The sequence below is a fragment of the Brettanomyces nanus genome, chromosome 4, assembly GCF_011074865.1.
Source record: "Brettanomyces nanus chromosome 4, complete sequence".
Lineage (NCBI taxonomy): Eukaryota > Fungi > Ascomycota > Pichiomycetes > Pichiales > Pichiaceae > Brettanomyces > Brettanomyces nanus.
This window is the reverse complement of record NC_052377.1, coordinates 3247606-3270240: the sequence shown is the minus strand read 5'-3', so window position 1 is coordinate 3270240 and position 22635 is coordinate 3247606. Positions and strand designations below refer to the sequence as shown.

Genomic DNA, 22635 nt, shown 5'->3' with positions numbered 1-22635 from the left:
CGAGAAATATCGCGGTAGATGATGTCAATTAACTATGAATTTATTATACAGTATCATCATCGAACTCAAACTTGGTGAGTAAAGGATTGGAGGGAGCGACACGACAGTAAGATTCGTCATCGACGGGTCGCCTAGAATAGGTATTACCACTAAGCATACTCTGTATGGATAGACCTATACTCTGAAGCGTATTTACGGGAGACCAACCATCGTATAGAATGTTGAGGCAGATATGACCGTTAGAGTAGATATGAGGATGGACTGGAATATTAAAGGACTGTTCGGAATGCGAATCGTAGCTGATGAACTTTATTTCTGGAGGACTAAACGGGTGGTCTTGGCTTGGTCTCACCAATAGCCTATAGGTATGATCTGGAGGATAGATAACTGGATTATCCATCACTTTCATATCTATGTATAAGGTTGACAGGTTATCAGGTCGAAGCTGTACCAACTTCAGGTCTTCTGTCGAACCAAACGCCTTCACTTCCTTGTAGAGTCGCTTAACAGCAGTGGGATTCATATAGAGAGAACGGATAGGGAGGAGGAATGGTTGTAAAGTTATGAATCGTTCCCATATGGTTATATCGACGCGACTAATCCACAGGCCGACCCCACGGCAGCATGTGCCGCTCCAGGTGCCGCCGCTCCATTCTATTTTTGGATTTCCCCTCGAGGAAAAAATTTTCTATGTTTATTTATGCACTAATTAATTGCTGAGAGAGGCCAAAACAACCTTCTCTCTTTGGTAACGTTACTATCTTCATCTGTTTATTTTGTTTCATACCATAATCAAATTCAAATATGAGATCTTCCACCTTCGCTATTACATTGGGTCTATTGGCTGTCTCTTACATTGCTCCTGCTCTTGCCGACACTCCTCCTGCTTGTGTCTTAGCTTGTGCTGAGTATGTTGTTAAGGACTCTACTAAGTGCACCACCTTGAACGATATCAAGTGTATTGCTGAGAACTTGGCATCCACTTACGACAGCTGCCTTTCCTCATCTTGTCCAAGCGACGAGGCCAGTACTGCCCAGGCTTACTTCAAGTCCTTGGCCGAGTCTTACGGTGCTGACGTCAGCAACAGCAGCAGCAGCAGCAGCAGCAGCAGCTCTTCTAAGCAGTCATCGTCGTCGTCGTCGTCGTCTTCTTTGACTTCTTTGTCTTCTTCGTCTACTGCCTACTCATCCTCATCCGTCCCTTCTTCTTCTTCAGAAGAAGACACCACCACTGTTGAGACTGTCACATCTTGCTCTGGTTCATGCACCTCTTCTAAGGTCACCTCTTCTGAGGCCGTTATTACTTCAGCCTCTACTCTCTCTTCTGCTGCTCCACAAACTTCATCTACTGCTGCTTCGTCCACCTCATCTGTCCCAGCTACCATCAGTAGTGCCAACGCTGCAGGAATTGCAGGCTCTGCCACTGGTGCTGCAGCATTAGCCATTGCCTTGTTTATGGGTTTGATGTAAGCTTCTTACTGACTTGACACATAACTATATAAAGCATTTTACAAACTTAAGGCATATCTGAATTATCTTATTATTATTATCTCCATCATCATTTTCTCGATCCGCGCGAATCGCTGCAAAAAAAAAACCGTAAATAAAAATCATGTAAACAAACAACTTGGCGTTAGTGCTTTCTTCTCTTCTCCATTTTTTCCCATATTTTATTGCTCTAATCATGTTCGATGCATTGCCTATGGACCAATATAAGGCCAATTATGCTGACATTCTTCATGGAAATCCTCTTCGCTACGGGAACATGAGGGGTCAAGTGCTATTGAAGGATAAGTATAGACGCGACTTCAATGATTTCGACCTTGTGTTGAGAAGGAACGTTCCTGCAAAGTATACACCATACTTTGAGCTGCCAACTTTATTTTCTGCTGAAAGCAGCGCTGATGATTATGATGAGATTGAGATTGGTCGCTCATCACCATCTAAAACTGGTTATAACTTGAGTCCTCTGAAAACGAATAGGACTTCTGGCTCTTCCAATGTGGCCTTTAAAGATTCCGAGAACTTGGTGAAAATGGACAATAATATATTTAACGACGACGAAACAAAATACTTGGGTAAAAGGAAGAAGATTTCTAGGAAGAAGCCCATGTTAGTGGATGACCTTGACTCGCTAGTTGAGCGCACTTATAGCTACATTGATTCGAACTTACACGGAGATTCGAGACTCGATAAAATGGTGAGCAGTCTGGTTGGACGGCTGCGTCAATTAAAGATTGAGAATGACGAATTAAAGAAGCAAGAACGATCTGCTGATGGAAAGCCTGTCAATAATCGACCTTTGAGCAGAGGTATAAGGTTTCTAATCGGGTCATACAAAGAGAAGATCGAAGAATATACGCTTGAGAATTCGAAACTACGCCGAGAATTGAAAGCCCAACAGGAAGCCCAACAGGAAGCTCAACTTGAAAGGAGCAAAGAGGAAGAGGAGAAGGAAAAGGAACATGAAAAACCTGCACCTCTCTCACGAGACCTGTTCGACGATCCTGATGTCCAGCATATTAATACTGTGATTTTACAGTTAGAAAAGAAGCGTGAAAAGTTAATAAAAGAAAAACAGGAAGCTAAGGTGTTGCAATTACAGGCCGAGAAGGCCCAGAGTGCGGCATCAACAGCAATACCAATGGCAATGCCGGTTATCAACATCAATCTTTCTTCTGAGATAATGAAATCCCTTACTTCGCAGGTGATGAACGAGATGAAAATGAAGCCTCAGAGCGCACCGGAGCCATCCAAAGCGAACTTTACAGAGGAGAGGAAGTGTCCCCTTGATCATACAACAATTAAACTCGGATCTACTTGTCCTGTCTGCCAGAAAAGACCCAACGAGAACGAGTACAGAAAGGCCAATAGAATAGACTCAATCTTGAGTTCTGGCAGGAACATTTTTGATGAATTGCCTCGAACCGAACCACTAGTTAGTAGAGTGTGGTAACTTGCAAACTAATAAAACAATGTATATTATATTATAAGTAAAGTAGACCAAAGTGGACACCAATCAATGTCTACGACTTTTCTTCTTACCCTTCTTATTTTTCTTTGAAGGTTCCTTCTTCTCCTTTTTCTCTTCCTCCGGAAGCTGTTCTTTCTTTTCAAAAGCAACGTTGGACATTACACTAGTAAAACCTTCAAGTTCCAAGCTCTCCGAGTCTTCCTTCTTCTTTTCGTTTTCACCAACCTTCTTCTCCTTATGTTTCGTAATAGTTGCTCCCTGAGGACCTAAGGCATTCAGGATTCGTGAAAATTCCTTCATCTTATAGGTCCTAAAAACAAGACAGATACCACACCGATCGTTGTAGGTCTTGAACCTCACTATGGCACGTTTTCGTTCTGTCTTGCTGTGTGTATAGGTGACACCCACGCTGGTGTCCTTCGGGTTTGATTTGAGTAGCTGTAGCGACTTCTCGATGAAGGTATCTGTACGAGAAATATGCGTCATAACGTCACGTCCGGAATGAACAAAGTTACTCTCTATCAGGCTACTTTTTCTTTCCTATCTATTATCTTGATACTATTCAGCCGATCAGATCCATCAGCCTGAAAAATTTTTTATTCTATTTTCGCGAACATTGATTTCTCAGTCCAATTCGACTATTCAGGTTCAATCATCCTACTATCCCTCGAGATTGTCTTGTATTCTGATTCGAACCAATGCTATCTCGAGTCATAATCAGAAGACATGGTCTCAATACACTAAGACTTGCAAGTACTGCCGTAACGTTTGCTACCATTTGCACCCCTGCTCTTTGTACCCCCACTATTCATACCCCCACTCACAACTTTCTACTCCATTCGAGATTCTATTCGACAGCACAACCACAAAATGCTTTAGAATCGTCTGTTCCTCCTGACGAAAAAAGACAAAATAACAACTCCTCAAGGCCGAAAAGGGAACCTATTCATGACTTTGGTACGGCTCGTGAGCGTGGACTTTCAGCACTATCCCAAATGGGAATCCTTGCTTCAGACCCAAGCATGGATGCTACTGCTATTTTGGAAAACTTGGAGGCTGTTTTATCATTAGAAACGAGCAACCTTGACAGTGCAAATGAATCGGAATACTCTGCAAAACGTCGGGCGAGACTGCTGGACGCTTCTATTTCCTTGGGCCATCGTTTGTTGACTCGGTTGCACAACTTGAATAAGGCCACTGGAAATGAGAACATTCCCGACTCTCTTCTATTCCGTCGATTACTCTCTATTTTTATCTCCTACAACGTACTCCACGTTTCTCATTTAAATCGTGTTTTAGCTACTATGCTATCTGAAGAGAATTATTCGAAAGCTCTCGCTGTCTGGATAGAATCACTAGAGTTCTTCAAAGGCCATCCAGAAAGACTCCTAGACAAGGACGATGCCGAAAAACACTACCAACTAAAGGCAAAGGACCAGTTCTTTTACGGTGGTTTGGCTTCCTACCTTCTTTCTCTTTCGGAGAACAAGACTCAGCTTGATCCTGAATTTGTCAAGTTAATATTGGCCGACTTTGGTGACAAACCTTCTGAGGAGAATTTAGGTCACTATTTGCGTGGACTTAGACTTCCAAACTCCCAGCAGAATCTTGCAAGGAATCAGTGGCGTCACTACTATAACGCTACCATAGATTACAACAAGCCTTCCATCTGGCGTGGTGCTATGAAGGCCGCTAGAGAAAACAAAGGTGCCAAGGTCGAGAGGCTGATTGCTCATAACCTTGAGAGGGCTGCAGAGAAGAACGAGGAACTCACTACTGAGACCTTGGCAAGTATTATGCGTATCTACAATATTGATAAGAACTATCAAAAGGCCCTGCAAACGTGGACAAAGGTGACCCAGGAGTTAAAGTTACAACCTAATGTGGAATTGTGGAATCAATTTCTTTTGGCAAATGTTCGTTCAAACGCCCCAAAGAAGCTACTACGCATTGATAGTGTGTGGAAGCTTTTGAAGGAGTCTACAGAGGCAAACTCAGAGTCTTATAGATTCCTCATCGAAGGGTATGTCTCCACTGGAGCGCTTACCAAGGCTTTGGAGGTGGTGACTAACTTGAAGAAAGACAATCCAGCCCTGTTCACGAATAAGGTGAAGGAAGAACTCATTGTGGGACTGCTTGAGAATGGATATGCAGAACAAGGTGACCAACTTTTTCGAACTTATGCTGCTGAGGATAAAGACAACTTTAAACCTTCCATCATACTCTACAACCAACTTCTTCACCACTTTTTGAAAGCAAATGACCTCAAGCGTGCCACGGAGATTATTGATCAACTGATTGCTTCCGGCAAAACAAATCCTCAATTGGCACCTGATATCGCAACTTGGACAATAGTCGTTGATATTGTGTTGAAGCAAGCACGCAAGGTTGGGGCGTCTTCTGACTTTATTGTTGATGAATTAAAACATATCCTAACTTCAATGAGCTCTAACGGCATTAAAATCAACGAGGAGGCTCTTACAATGTTGATTACAAATTTGTCGAGAGATCCGGAAACTGCCGAACTTGGCTGGGAGTTTTTCCAGTTTATGAAGAGCAGTAAGATGAGAATTTCTGCTGTGGCGTATACTGCAGTTATTTTCAATGAATGTGCCAATGGTCGAATGGATAGAGCATTGGAATTGTTCGAAGAAGGACTTGAATCAGGTATCAAACTTAGACCCCAGTTCTATAATTTGATTTTCAAGGGATACTCGGACCATCCTAATGTGGACTCAACGGTGAAGTTCTATCATTTTATCGATGCTAAGACAAGCAATAGAGACGACCAGAAACCCAATTTCTTCAGTTTCTACTATTTACTAAGAGAGGCCTTGTTTGTCGAAGATCCTGAATTCATCAGATTTGTTGTCACTGAGTTGAACGACAAGAAGTTGAAAGAGTACGGCAACCAGATTCCAAGGCTATTAACAGACGTGGAACGTAGAGGCATCACTCTACCTGAGGAGCTTAAGAACAGTGTCGAGGAATCGATCTCTAGAAAGAAACATGGGGATATCAAGAGCAGAGTAGACGTAGATTACGCATGATTTCCTCCCCTTACCTGTACATACATGTATATAAAGAAAACTGTCAAAATCTCAAATATTATTCAGCTAAAAACAAAATCGAACTAAACCGAAGCTCAAATGCGTTATCTTAGTTGGCGTACTTTTCCCATCCGTCTGGCTTTTTCAAGTTGTTAACCTTGTAATAACGGTTGACACAAGAATACCCCTTGAAAGTAAAGTCATCGTTAGGGTTGCAAGAACATTGGTTCTCCAATCTGACTTTCTCATCAACAGGACAGTTGAAAAATGGAACGTGATAGTATCCAACGTCATCGAAAAAGTGGATTCTTTCTTTTGGTAGGAGCAAAGAGGCGGCAATGGAATGAACCGGAGCATCTCCCCATCTTTCGTAGAAAAATCCACCTGCCTTATCAAGATATTCAAAGTACTTCATATATGCATCCGATCTCCAAAATTTCAAGTCACCAATCTCAAAGTTGGACCAGAAATGACATCCATTGTAAGAAGAACCTCCGTCGTCAGAGATGAAATCTTGCATATTATTCTTGTCAACGTATTGAGGATACTCAGCCATAAACTTCTTTGTGGTTTCCCACAAAGTTGGGATGGTCTCACGATATTCTGGTAAGGAGATAGTGAAACCGTAGGCATAGTTCTTGTCCTTGAACAGCTTGAAAACGTCATAATCGATGTTGCAAAAGATCTTAATGCCAGGCTCAACTCTCCAATAATACTCATACTGCTGCATTAATGGATGTCTGAAGAAGAAACCAGATTCGTATCTGCACATATGTCTATAGGATATGGAATCACCATAGATAATCTTCTTTGCTCTCATTTCTTCTCTCACCTTGGCAGCCTTATCAGTATCAATCCATTCAGGGAAGCCCCATTGCTCCTTAGGAATAGTACCGTAGTACGTAGTACCAGAAACCATAGCAGTTGTGACCTTTTTAAATTCAGTATCAAACTCATCATCGTTCAAGAACACCCAATCGTAATGATACTTCTTGTTAAATTTGTCCTCAACCTGACGGATTGATTCAACCAATTCGTACAAGTCTCTGTTTCTGGCTAAGCTGACGAACGTAGCTTTCACTTTGTCTCCCTGCTCAGCAAAAGCCTCCTTTTCACCAGTATCATCTGAGCCCTCGGTAACCTCCGGAGCTTTGCCAACGTCATTATTTTCCACCTCTTTCTGTTCCTTGACTTCACTGTCCTTCAACGGGCTCTGAGTCAACGCATACGAAGATGAAGAACCTTTCGAAAGGATGAATCCGCAGAGGATCAAAAGAGCGGCCAAAAAGCCAAACCTTATTATTCTGGCGTTGGATCTGGCCATAGTTGCTACTAAAACGATAAGGAAAAAACGTCCACTGAAATTTCACCTTTGATGACAACAAATTTTTTCAACCCCTCCTTCGTAGCGCTGCCCTTCACGCGGTTCGCGTCTTTGTTTTAAGCCTAGTTTTACCCCTATATATATTTTCAGCCTCTATGTATATTAAAGAATAGTTAGAGAGCTTCAGCGTGATTTATTGCGTCTTCCTTTTTCTGTTCCGCCAACTTCTTCTTTTCTGAACTCTTCCGCTTCCTTTCTTCCGCTTTCCTCCTGGCTGCTTCAGCTCTCAGCCGATGTTTTCTACGATCTTGCTCTTCTTCTTTTGATTTCCTAATCCTTAATATGTTGAAATATTTTTTGTAGTCCTTAAGTGGAACCTGTTTGGAAGCTTTCAAAAACTTCCGATTACAATGCTGGTTGGACGATAGCAACCAATCGTTCATTGGATCGCAAGTACACCTTTGATTTTTCCGGAGATCATCATCCAATGGGCACGTTTCTGCCACAGTATGCTGATATGCAATTTTGTCAAAGTTATGCACCTGGTTTCTGGATAACATTAGTGATGCGGCAATGGAATGAACCGGCGCATCGCCCCATCTTTCGTAAAAGAACCCTCCTGCATGGTCTAAATAGTCGACGTATTCTTCATATAGTCCGGATCTCCATAACGTCAAATTTGCTATTTCAAAATTTGTCCAGAAATGACATAAATTATAGGTATCTCCATGATTGTCGCTTATGAAACCCATCAAGTTGTCAGCAGGAAGCTGCAGGGCTACATTCTCTTGGCTAAAGAATCTCTTGCACGCTGACCATAAAGTTTCTACGGTTCTTGCAATCTCCTCAAATGCTATAGTGAATCCGTACTGCGTTTGCGTGTCTACCATGTATCGGAAAGGATCCTCTAAAATATCACATTTAAAGTGAACGTCCGGCTCTACACGCCAATACAACTCGTAGTCATCCATAATCGGATGACGATAGAAAAATCTCGAGTTGTATCTACACATATGCCTATAACTCTCACTCGACCCGTACAACGTATGAGAATATTTCCTCGATCCTCTCACGACCTTGGCTCTATCTTGACTAATCCATGAAGGGTACGACCAATGTTCATGCGGAATAATTCCATACCTGGCAGTACCACTGACCATTGCTGATGTCATCTCCACAAACTCGTCTGTGAAAGGAACATTGTTGAGAAATACCCAGTCGTAGTTCATTTTTCCGTTGAACCTATTCTCCAACTGCTGGATCGATGAAAGTATCCCATACAACTCACTATTGCGAACAAGCGTCAAAAAGGTAGCTCTAGGGACTTTATCTGGATTTCCATAGCTTCTTTTCACTACTCTAATCTGCTCGTATGGTTTGTATTGATCCGTCATCTCCCCAACGTATCCTTTAGGTAATGGCGCCTTCAGTAGATTTCGCTTCTCCTTATTATCAAGAATAGTTCCATACAACGGATTCTCTTCATCCTTCGGTTCATCCTCAGGATCAGGAGACCCGCTGTCTATCTTCAGCTCTTTCATTTCTTCTAACAGCAGTTCGTCCGTCAAACTAGTCAGAGATGTATCTGATTCTTTGTTCAAAGAGGCATGTTCTATTGCCATAGAAACACTTCCGCTCTCATCTGCCACTTCGGCGCTACGCACCGCTCCAAGCTCATCGTAAACTAATCCTGCTAGACCTTGAGCTTTCACGCTTACAGTTTCATCGCTCCTGAATACCGCGAATAGAGTCAAAATCACCAAACCTACTGCCACCAGTAAGCACTGTCTGATTCGGAAAAAATGTCGTAGAATCATCGTCCATGGAGAACCCCTATTTCGATACCAGTTACTATTTGTATTATGTTCAAGTCCATCGCGACTTCGCTTCTATATAAGATGAGGTAAATAGAAATAGAAATTTCTTGGCGCAGCATCGATCGGACCTTTTCTTTCTTTTTTGCTGCTCCTCACTGCTTGACAGAAGCCACTTCCTTCTCCTTCTCCTTCTCCTTCTTCACCTCTCGAGACTCCCTGAAAATACGTAACAGTCCTAGTAGTAAAATGGTTCCAATTGGTCCAAGTAATGGCATATAAACTGCCATCTTATGCTCTTCAGGGAAATAGACCTGCTGAACCATGTCCTTTTGGAAAAATGCTTTATCGGAAAGCTCCAAGGCCTTTGACGATAGTTGGTTAACCCGCTTCCACCAGTTCCCAATCGAATCGTTATCCATAATGGAGACAGATTCATTGACAAACTTGATGGTATCATCGACTTCTTTCAAAGTTATCTCAGGAATAGGAATTGTGGGAAGCTGTTTCGTCAATTTCGTCAAAGACATCAAATTATCCACCGATTGGAGCAAGCATTCCACACTCTGCCACCTCGTCAATATATCGGCCCTAATAAAAGGGGATTTAGGCTTCTCAGGAGCACCCAATAGCCGGAAAAGATGGGATGCAAACACGTCGAACACCGGTAAAAGCTCTTGGGTAGAAATCCTACTGTCTTCCTGATCATTATTACGGATCACCACTCCTCCCCATTGCGGCACCAAGAAAGAGCCGGTCGAAGAGTTTGCAATTTCAATCCTTTTATCTGAATTGGGAACGTATAACACCAAATTTATCGATGGACCTACCTCAACGTCTTGATCAAGCCCCCATTCCGAGTAGTCAATGAAAGTTGAGGTGTCTCTTAAGATGAAGGTGGTATTATCAGAGCCTTCCCTTTCAAGATTAACACTGTCTAACAAAGACTCATAATATCCCAACTGAGACTCTACCGTGAAATTGGCATACTCTCCTAGAATAGCAAGATACCTTTCAAAAGTTTTGATAACAGGCTTTATATCCCAGTCAATAGGATCGTCAGATTCTTCTAGAAATGATAGAGACACCTTGTAATTCCGGCTATAGGGCATCTTTACCATATCATAATCATCCTGATAATTTTTATCCAACCTTTTCAACATCTCAAGTTCCGAACCAAATAGATCGTTCGTCACCACACGCATAATAAAGTCAGGAACCTTATCGTTATTGATGACATCAGCAGATATAAACATCTTCGTCTGCCTATCAGAAAATGGCGAGATGGATAGAGACTCTTCACGATCGTCTTCAGGCTCCAAGATGATTAATTTGATCTGATATCCATCACTATTTTCGTCACCCTCATAAAGAGTGTAATGAGGTACGATTGGCGAGTCAAACTTGGCAACCTCTTGATCTATAAGTGCCTGAGCCTCGACCAAAAGCCCCTGTAGAGGTTCTGTTATACCGATCAAATAAATAGGAACCTTATAATTGATTCTACCCATTATTGATTTGCTCATCTGATTGATCTCCTCCTCTGGAAGCGCAGCACGATGAATACTGGTTGTGAGATACCAGATAGGCAAACCCACAATGGCAGAAATTAGAATTACGGCATAAACTATGCGGTGGCGCAATTTTAGGTTCTCTAGGTCGACCATAGAAAGGATGTAAGTAAAAAGGCACAGTCAAAAGACACAGTCACTAAAAAGACACCGTCAGTAAAAAGACACCGTCTGTAAAAAGACACAGTCAGTAAAAAGCCACCGCCTCAAAAAATCCATGATAAAACGAGAAAAAACACGTTTAGTCCAAAAAGTGAACAATATATATACATGTTATCTATATGCAAAGTAAGTTTTAATCAGAAGTTAATGACTATACCAGGACCATGAGTACTAGATAGTACTGTATTACCAACAACAATAGGCTTTTTTGCCTTTATCTTGGAAATGACGTCCTTAATGGCCTTGGATGTGGCAACGATGTTCTTGACGACATCTTCGTCTAGGAAATCACATCTTGCTACGGTCAGAGAGACATTACTGTTTCTCTCTCTAAAAGGTTGGCTACCCAAAGCACTGGAGATTAAATCACCAACATCTTCGGTCACTGTACCTCTTTTAGCAGAAGGCATAAGACCTTTAGGACCCAATATACGTGCAATTTTCCTCAACATCGGCTCGATATCTGGCGTGGCTATAAATTTATCATAGTTCAAATCGATCGGTTTACCCTCAGCCACAGAATCCACAAAAAGCGTATCGTTAACAGCAGTAGCACCGGCATCCAAGGCTTCCTGTCTCTTAACAGGATCCAAGGAAAGACATAAAATGCGAGTCTCTTTTAAAGGTTTCGGAAATCTAACCGATCCTTGTAATGGTGCGGTACCTCTTTCACTCAATATGGCTGTTTGAAGAGATATCGAAGCCTCTCCAACTGGCCTCCCCACCTCCGCAGCCCTCAGATACCTTAGAGCACTGGAAATGTCCATAAATAAAGGAGATACGTAGGATGGCTTCTTAGCATTCAATCTTCTCTTTGCTTCTCTTCTTTCGAGTCTCTTGTCCTTGGCTTTCTTAGCATCTAACTCCTTCTTAGACTTAACTGCTGGTAGCAGTGACCTACTACTAACACTGAAATTTCTTCGTAAACTACCGCAAACGGCAGTCTTCATTGAGTTCAGTTGACAAAGCATTATAACCTTGCCACAACGATTTAGAACGGAGTCTATTGATGAGTAGATAGTGGCCAAAGATCCTCACTCTCTATTTCTCTCCCCCCCTCAATAATTTAAAAATTTTCAGAATCGATTATGTAAGCACATGAAAACAAGGATTCTGTTCAGTACTCTTCCATACAATTCACGGGCTACCGTTGATAACTACCAAAGAAAAAGCAAAAGGGCACATTTACCATGAGTTTCCGCTTCCTGGATTGTCGCCCCAAGATCGTCACCTTCTATGCTCTTTCTCTCCGCCAAAGCTTTCATCTGCTTCTCTTGCTATAAAATAGCACATCCATACACCAGATCTGTATAGAACAAAAAATTTTCCTGCCGGTGGACGAAGAACTCTTGAGATCCATCTTCCATACACTATCACATCCTTCCGAATAGCCAACTAACAACCATGTCAGGATTCCCAGTCAGCGTTTCTGCAGAAGGTCCCAAGAAAGGTGCTGAAAAGAACTCGTTCTTCTCGTCACCAGCTTTCAAAATCACGGCCAACGTGTGCCTCTTCATAGTAAGTATACCTAGATAGCAGTATTATAGAGAGGAAGGAAGATGTACTAACATATTTTAGGCTAGCGTTGCTCTCATCAAATCGCCGCTAATGGACCAATTGGTTCCTCAATTCCAGTGATTTGGGACGATAGATAACTATTTTGTACATAAATCTATCCCGCTAATAAACGGGTTTAAATATAATATATTAAGAATTGTGCAGTAGTAAAAAATAACAATACAAAATACAAAAAGAGAGAGACAGAGGAGAACATAGTAGCACTTATCTAGTTGGATGTAAGGACAACGTAGAGAGCAAAGATGATACTCGGGAACCAAGCGAAAAGACACAAAACAAGACTGATAAAGAAGGAGGCCCCAATTCCCCTTTCCATGAAGACAGCTAAAGGTGGCAATAGCAAAGCTATAAGGATGCAAGATGTTAGTATAGAGAACCAGCTATTTCATATATGCAACCTTGAGCAACTAACAAACAGTTTACTTACCAAGAATAATAGCGACAATCTTAGACGAATTCATATTAAAATAGGCAGGATAATGATTGAATATTTAAAAAGAACAATGATAATTGACCTTTAAACGCTAATCGTTTACAAGAATTATAAAGAGCAATAAGTGAGAAAGAGGCGTGCCTCGGATAGACGACAAGAGCGAGGGACAAAAAAATTGCTGATTGGAATTCAAGAATTGATGGGGAGCGCGGAGAAGAATGTATGATCTGCAGACTATACATTGCTGTACAATCTGCTATGTATAATCTGTTGAATAATCTGTTGAATAATCTGCTGAATAATCTGCTGAATATTCCGCTGTACAATCTGCTATGTATAATCTGCTATGTATAATCTGCTGTACAGTCTGTTATGTATAATCTGCTGTACAGTCTGTTATGCATGATCTGCTATGCACAATCTGCTATGCACAATCTGCTATGCTTGACATCATGCCTTCAAAGATCCTACCATCCTTTTGATTATATTATCGTTAATGAATGTATCGGAATGACCGGTGATGGAGCGACCTTGTTCCACCCTATATTTTTCACCCGAACCTAAGCTGGGTACCATAAATTCGCACGAGTAGCCTGTAATGATTAAGCCGGGAGGCCTGCTTTCGACATTTTGCATCACTTCCGCTAAATCTCCTAACCGTGTTCTTATCACCCTCTGATCAGGACACGAGGCCCTTTCCACTACACAGACAGGAAGATTGACTGGCCAACTTTTGTGTTCTGTGAGAACCGGTAGAATGTCCACAATTTTTTTAATGGACATGAGAAATACCACCGTTCTCTTTGCCTCAAACTCTGGTAAATTGTCTGGTACCTGGCCATTCTTACCTGTACCGGTACAGATAAGTACCTGGTCAGAGACATCCCTCTGCGTGGTTGGAATATCCGCCATCACAGGTGCTACTAGTGCGGAACTTAATCCAGCAATTACTTCTGGCCTATATCCATTCTCGCTGAAGAACTGGAACTCCTCACCTCCTCTACCAAAGATATAAGGGTCACCCTGCTTTAATCGCACCACCCTTTTACCTTGAGCAAGACATTTAAGACCGAGTTCATGCAACTCTTGCTGGGCTTTTCTGGCATTACCAGGAAATTTCCGAGCTATAAATAATTCCGTCCGTTTAGGAATAGTATCAATGATCTCTTGAGGAACAAGCTTGTCGCATAGGACAATATCTGCATTGTAGATTGCATTTAGAGCTCCAATAGTGAGCAAAGAAAGAGAACCGGGCCCCGAACCAACTAATGTAACTCTTCCTTCCTTAGGACTTTTTGATGAACATTTCAATTCATCACGGTAACTTTCACCGAGGTCGTCGATTGAGATATCGGCAAGTTTGCTCAATGGAAAGTACTCAATGATCTGTGACAACCAAGAAGATCTAACGTGCTGTTTATCCGCTTCAGAGATTTTCAGTGTCTCGTTCTCCTCTCCATCGTCATCTCCTTCACCCCGAACTCTCCTTCTCAATTCTCCTACATTGCACACAATCTGGTCAATATTGTCGGGCAAATTCTGCACCAATTCTCGTTTAATCCTATTAGCCAATTTACATCCCTGGTTGTTGGTGGTAACACCAACTTGAAGATCACCGTTGGAATACGTAGAAAGCATGCTAAAGGAAGACAGTTCAGAGCTATTGGTCACATTAACAGGAATTCTCAGCCGTCTACACTGCACTGCAATGGCTCGAGACTCATACGTATTATGCAAATCCACAAACACTTTGTCTGCTATGCAGTCCACCTCCACCCGTCCATATCGCTCGAGATCGCTCAGCTCAAACTGCTTGTTCACAATCTCTAATCGATCTCCATAGAAATTCTCATTCTCGGCCTCAGTCTTAAATATAATTGAGCCCGAAAGATTTTCTGGACTCAAAAAGGGATTGATTAGAATGGCCTTTGCACCAGACTCAACTATCGACCTAATCTTAAAAATGGTCGATTTTGAAAGATTGGAAGAATCGCCGATAAGAAGGTGATGCTCATCTTGACAGTTACAAGAAACCAAGAGTTTAGTCATTTCGACACCTGAAGCAAGTAGTAAGCCTTTCCTGCCCAAAGAGTTTCCAGCAACTAACTATATATACTCATCTAGCTTTATAGACGGGAAGAAAAAATTTTAATTTTGATTACTAGGACCCCCAATTGTAAAGGCCGATCTAGAGCCATATTCCTATCAGCACGTGACTTGACGAAGATAGAGATCAAGGGAAGAGAAAAAATACATCAATACGATACTGAGAAAATGGAGGTGGGTGAGAAAATGCAGGAATGCCAAATGCCATATGCCAACTGCCAAATACCATATGCCAACTGTCAAATACCAAATGCCAAATGCTCAACGCTAAACGCTAAATGCCAAATGCCGATCTCCAGATGGAATAGAAAATAAATAAAAATAACTCCCGAAACGAACGATGCCCAGTTCTCTAAATCTCAATACGCAATAGAATGAAACGTTAACAAGATTAGCTGGTGATTAACAATAAGTGCTGCTTCCATGCATAAACAAGAATCAACTGGATCGGCTACCGCCAGTCCTGATAATTACTTACCAGCATGCACTCAATCAATACCATTTGAATTTCAAATTACGAAATACGAATTGGTAATGAGATGATATTTCCGTGAAAAAGAAATAAAATTTCAAGTTCGAAGCCGGAAATTTCGAGATTTTGAAACTTTAAATATGAAATTTGAAAAATAGTGAATGATTTTGTTTTGAAGATTATAAAGTATTTTCTTTTGTTCAAGGACTAGAAACAATGGGTAAAAGACATCTAGGATTAGGCAGAGCTTCAAAGGCCAAGAAGCAAAAGAAAGAAAAATCACCTGTCAAAGAAGTGGAAGATGATACGGATACAGAAGATTTTCTTACAGTTCCATTAGAGGTAGGAGCAGATGCCGATGATCCATTGTCGCAGCTATCTGCTCTTTGGAAGACTTGGCTATTATCAGACAGAGAAAACGAGTTAATATTGAACGGTGTCGTTAATGAGTGTGATAGATTGATGAGACTGGCTGCGGAGGGGGGAAAGGAAAAAGATGGAGAGACAAATGTGAAGCGTTCTCCCGAACTCTATGCCATATTTGGATTAGCATTGGCCGATTCGGCGCGCTTCCACACAGAGGATGACGAAAATAGTGGAACCGCGGTCAAGGACTACTTTGATAATGCCATGGGAAGAGTCGACAACGGGTTGGATAAATTCGGCGAGAGCGGGTTGTTGAAGTTTGCTAAATCTAGTATTCTAATGAACAGAATTCCGCTTGAATACATTTCACACATGAGTTTTGAATCGAAATCTAATGAATATCCGGATGTGACTGAATTATTGGATGATGCTTTAGAATTATATAGAGAAGGAAGCAAGGACGAGAATGTTAAACTTGGCCAAGAACTGTGGATATTCGAGATTTTAGAGGCATTTAACGATTTGCAAGAAATTGTCCGGAATTTTGGTAGAGATCAATCTGAAGAGATCGATAGCGAAGAAGAGGTTGAAGAGGAGGAAATGGAGGAATCTGGTCAGATCGTTAGTTTACTGGATGAACATCATCCATTGTACAAGTTAATTGGCAAATTGGAGAAACCTGACTACGGAGAGTTCTTTAAAGATCAAGTGAGTAACTATTTGAAACATACCGAGAATAATAAGCAGTTGAAGCGCAAGGTGGCCGGTAAGTTGGGATTGTGGTACTTATCAAAAGCGGAACAAGCTGCCACCAAATATGGAAGTGGAGGAAAAGCGGAATCGATGGATGCGGCTATAGGTATAATTAAAACCTGCATTAAACATTTGAAAGAAGCATGGAGTGATGAAGACCCTGATAGTTGGGTGGATTTAGCAGAGGCCCAGATTACATACGCGAATTTACTACCAGTGGATAGTAAAGAGCAGGAACATCTGTATGAATTGGCGGAGAAGAGCTTAAAGAAGGCCAACAATGCAACGCATGGAAAATATACCGATATTTTGGAAAGTCTACATGATTGAATTAGATGAAACGTACCGTAATGCAACCTTTTCTTTTTTTTTGCAAAATATAAAAAATGGAGTTTAGCAAATTAAGATAAAGCAAAGCAAAGCAACTGAAACATCGCAATGATCACATTAACGAAATGTAATTGCATGCTGCAGGAGAAGGAAAATTTCCCAAATCAGGCTTTCCGCTCCCTAAATATAAACAAGTCTTAGTGCACGGCGCTTGCAAACCTGGGAATTTGAATATTTATTGAAGACAACACTATTTGGAGAACTATTCCGTCACCTTGATATAGACAATGCCACTACCCTTCTTTCGTCACGTAAAGTGCTTCTGTCTGAATTCTTATTCCTCTTTTAGTACGCATTGGGTTTCTTCACTGCGTCGTAGTGCCGGGTCCTTTATTTACATTTTACTCTCTCTCAGCATCTAGATTCGATTGGTTTCTCTCTGGCAATTCACTTAAATATACCAAAATTCGTAGTTCTGTCGGGCAGGAAAGTATAGAATATATCTTTTGATTCAAGCACAAAAAGTTATTTAACTGCTCAATCAATAATATAGAGAGTCTATCTGATTACTCGACTTATCTCATCATAGTTGATATCAGATTATTGATTCGATTTGATTTGACCTGATTTTGTACGTCACTGCGATTAATCACACTTTAAGGTTATTCTCATCTTTTCCACTCTTCCAGTTCGATATTTTTATCCAGCTACCAGATCAATAATTTATCTCTTAATCAGCATCATCTTCTTTATACCCGATTTGTTTGGCTGCTCTTCCATTGATATCTTGCACTACTTCGCCAAACCCCCCTTCTTATTTTCACATTCCCATTCCAAGTGAAAAAGAAAGGCCAAAAAAACCCGTACGTGAAATCAAAAATTTTCTCTTACTTGGGCTCGGCCTTGTATATTTGCTCTTGTTTGATCCTGATCTCGACCTTCATCGTGATCTTTCATTGATCTAACCTGGTCTTTCTTGATCTTGTTCCATCTCATATCTAGCAATTGACTAGCGGGTTGTCCATTTCCACAACCTACTTTTTTTTTTCTTCTTGCAACCGATGAGCGCTGATATGGAGATTGATTCTCCTCATTACACTAGCGCTGCTTGTCTCCAGGATTCGAATTCCGCTAAACTTTCTGACTCTCCATCTTCGTCTTCTACAATGGCAGAACTAATGGGTTCCCCTTTGTTCAATGCCTCTCTTAAACTGAAGCGTTCTAGATCGTCTATGTTGGGTCATCATCGCTCTAACTCTTCTTTGAAGAGACAGCCTCATACTTTGGCTGTGCTTCCATTCACTGACCTCGAAGATAAAGAAAACTATTCTACCTGTTTCAATCAAAGCCAAATCTTCGGAAAGCTTTCAACCATCAACCAACCTAATGCTTCAACATTGAGTCCCACTGCTATCGCTTCAATTGCTCCTGCAGTTCCTGTGGTCGCGATGATTCCTGTGGGCCCTGTGGCCCCGGTGGCTTCTGTAGCTCCAAGTTCTTCCACCTTCCGCAAGCATGTTAGGAAAAGATCTGGAACAAACTTTAGGTCATCCTTTTCCTACCAACATTATCACCATCATTCGAGATCTAACTCTACCGTTTCAACTACTGGCTCCATATTTAAGATCCATTCTCGGTCTACTTCAGCAAACAGTAGAGGCCTCCAAGAAGCTTTAGATCTTTTCACATCTACCGAATCAAATCCTACTATTCCAGATCCCACATTCAAAGTGACTCCCAGCTTCTTCGATAGGCAACCATCGCCAGAAGGTCCACAATTACCACCACAATCGTTATCTCCGGAGACATGTGCTGCTTTAGATGGCCACCATGGCTTCCAAACTGGGAAAAGTTCATATATTCCCTGTTTTCCAATGAGCTCCACTCCAAATCTACAATCCAAAAGCAATCCACTCGATCTAATTGACTTAGATGACGATCCATATGATGTCATGGATGATGTTGAAGATGAAGCTATTGGCGATAACCAATTTGGAGAAGCTTATGGTTCTCCTTTGCAGCAGCGCCAGCAAACCAGAAGGAGGCTGGAGCTGAATGCTCGCATCAAAAGAAACCTTCACAGAGCCACTTCTCTCATTAATTGTTCTCCCATCACTACCGATGGTCACAACAATGATAATCACGTTGGTAATAGCCAGTTTAATTTCCATCAACTCGGTGGACCTATCGAAGAGTGCGAATTCGAGTCGGAGGCCAGACCTAGGCTCACTAGATCGGCCACAACTCTAACCTCAGCGGACAATGAGAAACAACTCCAGGGCAACGGAAACATCCTGAACCATGGAAACTCTCTTCTCCCACATGCACCGCTTAGAACATTCTATCCTGATGGATGTACACTTCCTCATATCACAGTAGACCAGTTCCACGATCTTTTAGTGGAACATCAGCAAAAGCAAGGCAAACTTTGCAATATGTTTGATGAAATGGTTATTGTAGATTGTCGATTCGAATATGAATTTCAGGGAGGACACATTGAAGGTGCCATTAACGTTTCCTCCAAGAGCGAACTTGAAGACGCGTTCTTTTTTGAGAGTGTGATTAAATGCCCACCTCAGGAGTTTACTGATCGTAGTCATAAACTGTTGGTGTTTCACTGTGAATTCTCGTCGCACAGGGGCCCATTAATGGCCAATAGTCTTCGCAACTGGGACAGATGCCTGAACAGAGAGAATTACCCCAACCTATACTATCCGGACATTGTAATTCTCGAGGGAGGTTACAAGAAGTACTTCGATAAGTTTGTCTCCAACAACCATAGCTACGTGGAGATGCAAGATCCTCAGTTTAGGGATGAGTGCGAGAGAGGATTGGACAAGCTAAGACGCGATAATAAGTTGAGTCTTAGCCGCAAGAGTTCGATTTCGTCTTCACTCGACATTAGTCTCAGCCGAAAGAGTTCTTACGCTACTTTCAACTCATCTGTTAGCAGTAACAGCAGCAACTCGAGTACATCAAGCTCGATTAGTAATGCCTCTTCTAGCCTGGGCTTGAAAAGAACTTGCTCAGCTTCTACTACTTCAACCTCTTCTACATTATCATCTCTTGATTTTGGGAACAGTGCTAAAGTGGACTTTTTGAAGCTGAAGAGATCGTTGTTTGGTGAGGATGATACTATGGACACCAGCACAGCAATTTCTGGTATTCCATCACCGGAGTTTGGAATATTCGGAGGGTTTGGCAACCGGAAAGTTGACTTAGATAACCTCTGCAGCGAGTCCCCAATGGGCAAACGCGTGACGCAACCAAACCCAAGTCCCATCTTTAAGCAGCCTATGCTTCCACGTCGACTCTCGGGAAGTTCGCGCCATCGTCGTGCCGAGACCATCAGTTGCTTTACATATGGCATGAGCGGTTGCCCGAAAACGAAGAAGTTCGAGAGACATATAGATACACCGATTACGAGGGAACATAAGTAATATTTATAGGTAACAGCATATTTTTATAGAGAGTCTAAAAGAGAAGCCAACCTATTTACGGTCTAGCTGGATCATCTCGGAGGGAATTTCATTTCTTAGCCGACTCTGACGACATTCCCTGCCTCCATTTGGAATAGGTCCACACCTAGTCCAGGGCCATATTATGTATACAGCTTTACCTACCACAAGACCAGTAGAGATAGGCCCATAAGTGTTTGAATCGATTGAATGCACGTTATCTCCTTCGACCCAAAGATGGTTCACAGGAACCAAGACCCTGGAACGGGTATCGGGGTATCGGGGTACCACAAGGTCGCCTTGCTTGGCCTTGATTCGCTTAACATAGACAGTCTCGGCATTGATTGGTGATCTGAGAAAGATAACATCGTTGACTTTTAAGCTGTTGATGTTTTTGCAATTCCACTTCCATAAAAACACATGATCCAACTTTGCACCGTTGGATTCTGGATTGAGTGTGGGTTTCATAGAGACCCCGTCTACTATACCCACATATGCGACATGTTCGTTAATAACATATAGGACGGGAATCCACGAAAGAAAGACGAGGCTTTGCTTGAGAGTATATTTGAACGCAGGAGGAAGCATATTAAGGAATGACAATGATAACAGAGCTGATGAGTGGGTACGAGTCGAATTATGGTCGGGTAGAAAAAGTCTATGGGGTAGAGCGGTGGGGCACCGCGTGCCACCGCGTGGTGCCGGCTTATTAATAATCACCGAGCCTTATAAATACGATGCATTTCCAGGACTTTCAACACCTTTTCCATCTTATATCTGTATAACATTTCACACATTCATCATGCCATCGACAGAAATCGAACCTTTTGAAGTAAGTGACTATATAATCATTCAATGTTGTGCCAATTACTAACTGACCATATATAGACCGTTTATAACGTTCCTCTAAGCTGCGACTCATGCGTAGAGTCCGTCACTAAGGCTGTGGAAGGTCTTGGAAATATTCGGAGCGTTAAGTGTGATATCCCAAACAAACGGGTTACTGTAATTGGATCATCCGCACCCTCGCAGATTGTGGAGGCTATTCAATCAACGGGAAGAGATGCCATTATTCGTGGAACCGGTAAACCCAACTCAGCAGCAGTGTCTATCTTAGAGAGTTTCGATCCTCATGATAAACCAGCTCCCGTTAAAGGACTTGCCAGATTTGTTTCGATAAATCCTACTGATGTTCTTATTGACCTGACAATGTCTGGTGTTGAGAAGGGAACTTACTATCCTAGTATCAGGTCCTCGGGTAATTTGAGTGAAGGTGCTCTAAGTTGCGGTGAATTGATCAAACAGTTGCCTTCGATTACTGCAGATGAAGCCGAGAAAACTGACTGCGGATCATGCTCTTGTAAAGAGGGAACATGCGAGAAGAACAGCATCACCTATAAGTCGCATGAGTTTGTCAAAGTTCCTCTCAATATCTCAGATCTTATTGGACGATCTCTTGTTATTTCTAAAGAGCCTAAAAAAGTGTTCATCGATTCTCTATGCGGTGTTATTGCAAGAAGTGCCGGTGCCTGGGAAAATGACAAATACGTCTGTTCCTGTACCGGCAAGACCGTATGGCAGGAGAGAGTGGATGCCACCAAGAGAGGAATTAACTAGTTTTTACGAATTATCATATTATGTTTTATCCTTTTCCACCGTATATAGTAAAGTATAAATGATCGTCAGTTGCTGTTCTTGCTGTTGAGCTTTTCGGCAGCTTTGACCAATTCGGCTTCGTCGAAAACCAAGGCATCAAGATTAACTACATTCTTCTTTTCTTGAACCACCGGGATATCTTCTTTTAGCACTTGACGATTCTCATCGATTCCAACAGCACCAGAATCACCAGTATCACCATCTAGCTCATATGCAACATCAGCGTTATTTGGCTTCACAATACGCACAACTTGCAGTATTAACAAAGCGGCCAGAATCAAAAGAAGCAAATATCCGATAAGCTTTCTCTGCGGAGTAGTGAAGTAGTTCTTTGCCAGCTTATCCATTTTCTTAAGATGCTTCTTGCCCTTTCTAGGCTTGAGTCCATAAGGAGCCGGTAGATCGTATTTCTTGGCACCAAATCCTTGCATAGTCGTTGAACATAAAGGAAAGAAGTACACTGAAACAGGAAGGATTCAAAACTCTCTTTATCTTTAAATATCGATGCGAGATGACGGTGTGAGATGGCTGGTCAAGGAGTGGGTGGCTATCAGGTGGCTACCAGATGGCTACCAGGGGGCTACCAAG

General features: G+C 41.9%; 11 protein-coding genes across 11 annotated transcripts; 5 read left to right on the top strand and 6 right to left on the bottom strand.

Moving 5' to 3' along the window:
- Nucleotides 1–1684: 1684 nt before the first annotated feature.
- FOA43_004811 (uncharacterized protein) lies at nucleotides 1685–2956 on the top strand (the record flags this gene model as incomplete). The annotated part of the gene is made up of 1 exon (XM_038925035.1): nucleotides 1685–2956. One exon carries the CDS (start codon nucleotides 1685–1687, stop codon nucleotides 2954–2956), a length of 1272 nt encoding a protein of 423 aa, XP_038780963.1.
- Nucleotides 2957–3672: 716 nt separating this feature from the next.
- On the top strand, nucleotides 3673–6024 carry FOA43_004810 (uncharacterized protein; the record flags this gene model as incomplete). Its single annotated transcript, XM_038925034.1, has 1 exon — nucleotides 3673–6024. One exon carries the CDS (start codon nucleotides 3673–3675, stop codon nucleotides 6022–6024), a length of 2352 nt encoding a protein of 783 aa, XP_038780962.1.
- Nucleotides 6025–6133: 109 nt separating this feature from the next.
- On the bottom strand, nucleotides 6134–7251 carry MNT1 (Glycolipid 2-alpha-mannosyltransferase 1; the record flags this gene model as incomplete). The annotated part of the gene is made up of 2 exons (XM_038925033.1): nucleotides 6134–7200; nucleotides 7248–7251. The coding sequence occupies 2 exons, from the start codon at nucleotides 7249–7251 to the stop codon at nucleotides 6134–6136; spliced, it is 1071 nt and encodes a 356-aa protein (XP_038780961.1).
- Nucleotides 7252–7521: 270 nt separating this feature from the next.
- FOA43_004808 (uncharacterized protein) lies at nucleotides 7522–10829 on the bottom strand (the record flags this gene model as incomplete). The annotated part of the gene is made up of 2 exons (XM_038925032.1): nucleotides 7522–9079; nucleotides 9322–10829. The coding sequence occupies 2 exons, from the start codon at nucleotides 10827–10829 to the stop codon at nucleotides 7522–7524; spliced, it is 3066 nt and encodes a 1021-aa protein (XP_038780960.1).
- Nucleotides 10830–11032: 203 nt separating this feature from the next.
- On the bottom strand, nucleotides 11033–12466 carry FOA43_004807 (uncharacterized protein; the record flags this gene model as incomplete). The annotated part of the gene is made up of 2 exons (XM_038925031.1): nucleotides 11033–11839; nucleotides 12461–12466. The coding sequence occupies 2 exons, from the start codon at nucleotides 12464–12466 to the stop codon at nucleotides 11033–11035; spliced, it is 813 nt and encodes a 270-aa protein (XP_038780959.1).
- An 890-nt stretch (nucleotides 12467–13356) lies between these two features.
- Nucleotides 13357–14955, bottom strand: FOA43_004806 (uncharacterized protein; the record flags this gene model as incomplete). Its single annotated transcript, XM_038925030.1, has 1 exon — nucleotides 13357–14955. One exon carries the CDS (start codon nucleotides 14953–14955, stop codon nucleotides 13357–13359), a length of 1599 nt encoding a protein of 532 aa, XP_038780958.1.
- A 745-nt stretch (nucleotides 14956–15700) lies between these two features.
- On the top strand, nucleotides 15701–16933 carry FOA43_004805 (uncharacterized protein; the record flags this gene model as incomplete). The annotated part of the gene is given in 2 exon segments (XM_038925029.1): nucleotides 15701–15704; nucleotides 15720–16933. The coding sequence occupies 2 exon segments, from the start codon at nucleotides 15701–15703 to the stop codon at nucleotides 16931–16933; spliced, it is 1218 nt and encodes a 405-aa protein (XP_038780957.1).
- A 1061-nt stretch (nucleotides 16934–17994) lies between these two features.
- On the top strand, nucleotides 17995–20373 carry FOA43_004804 (uncharacterized protein; the record flags this gene model as incomplete). Its single annotated transcript, XM_038925028.1, has 1 exon — nucleotides 17995–20373. The coding sequence occupies one exon, from the start codon at nucleotides 17995–17997 to the stop codon at nucleotides 20371–20373; it is 2379 nt and encodes a 792-aa protein (XP_038780956.1).
- A 51-nt stretch (nucleotides 20374–20424) lies between these two features.
- Nucleotides 20425–20979, bottom strand: FOA43_004803 (uncharacterized protein; the record flags this gene model as incomplete). Its single annotated transcript, XM_038925027.1, has 1 exon — nucleotides 20425–20979. The coding sequence occupies one exon, from the start codon at nucleotides 20977–20979 to the stop codon at nucleotides 20425–20427; it is 555 nt and encodes a 184-aa protein (XP_038780955.1).
- A 214-nt stretch (nucleotides 20980–21193) lies between these two features.
- Nucleotides 21194–22008, top strand: FOA43_004802 (uncharacterized protein; the record flags this gene model as incomplete). The annotated part of the gene is made up of 2 exons (XM_038925026.1): nucleotides 21194–21223; nucleotides 21280–22008. 2 exons carry the CDS (start codon nucleotides 21194–21196, stop codon nucleotides 22006–22008), a joined length of 759 nt encoding a protein of 252 aa, XP_038780954.1.
- A 65-nt stretch (nucleotides 22009–22073) lies between these two features.
- FOA43_004801 (uncharacterized protein) lies at nucleotides 22074–22478 on the bottom strand (the record flags this gene model as incomplete). Its single annotated transcript, XM_038925025.1, has 1 exon — nucleotides 22074–22478. One exon carries the CDS (start codon nucleotides 22476–22478, stop codon nucleotides 22074–22076), a length of 405 nt encoding a protein of 134 aa, XP_038780953.1.
- Nucleotides 22479–22635: the final 157 nt, after the last annotated feature.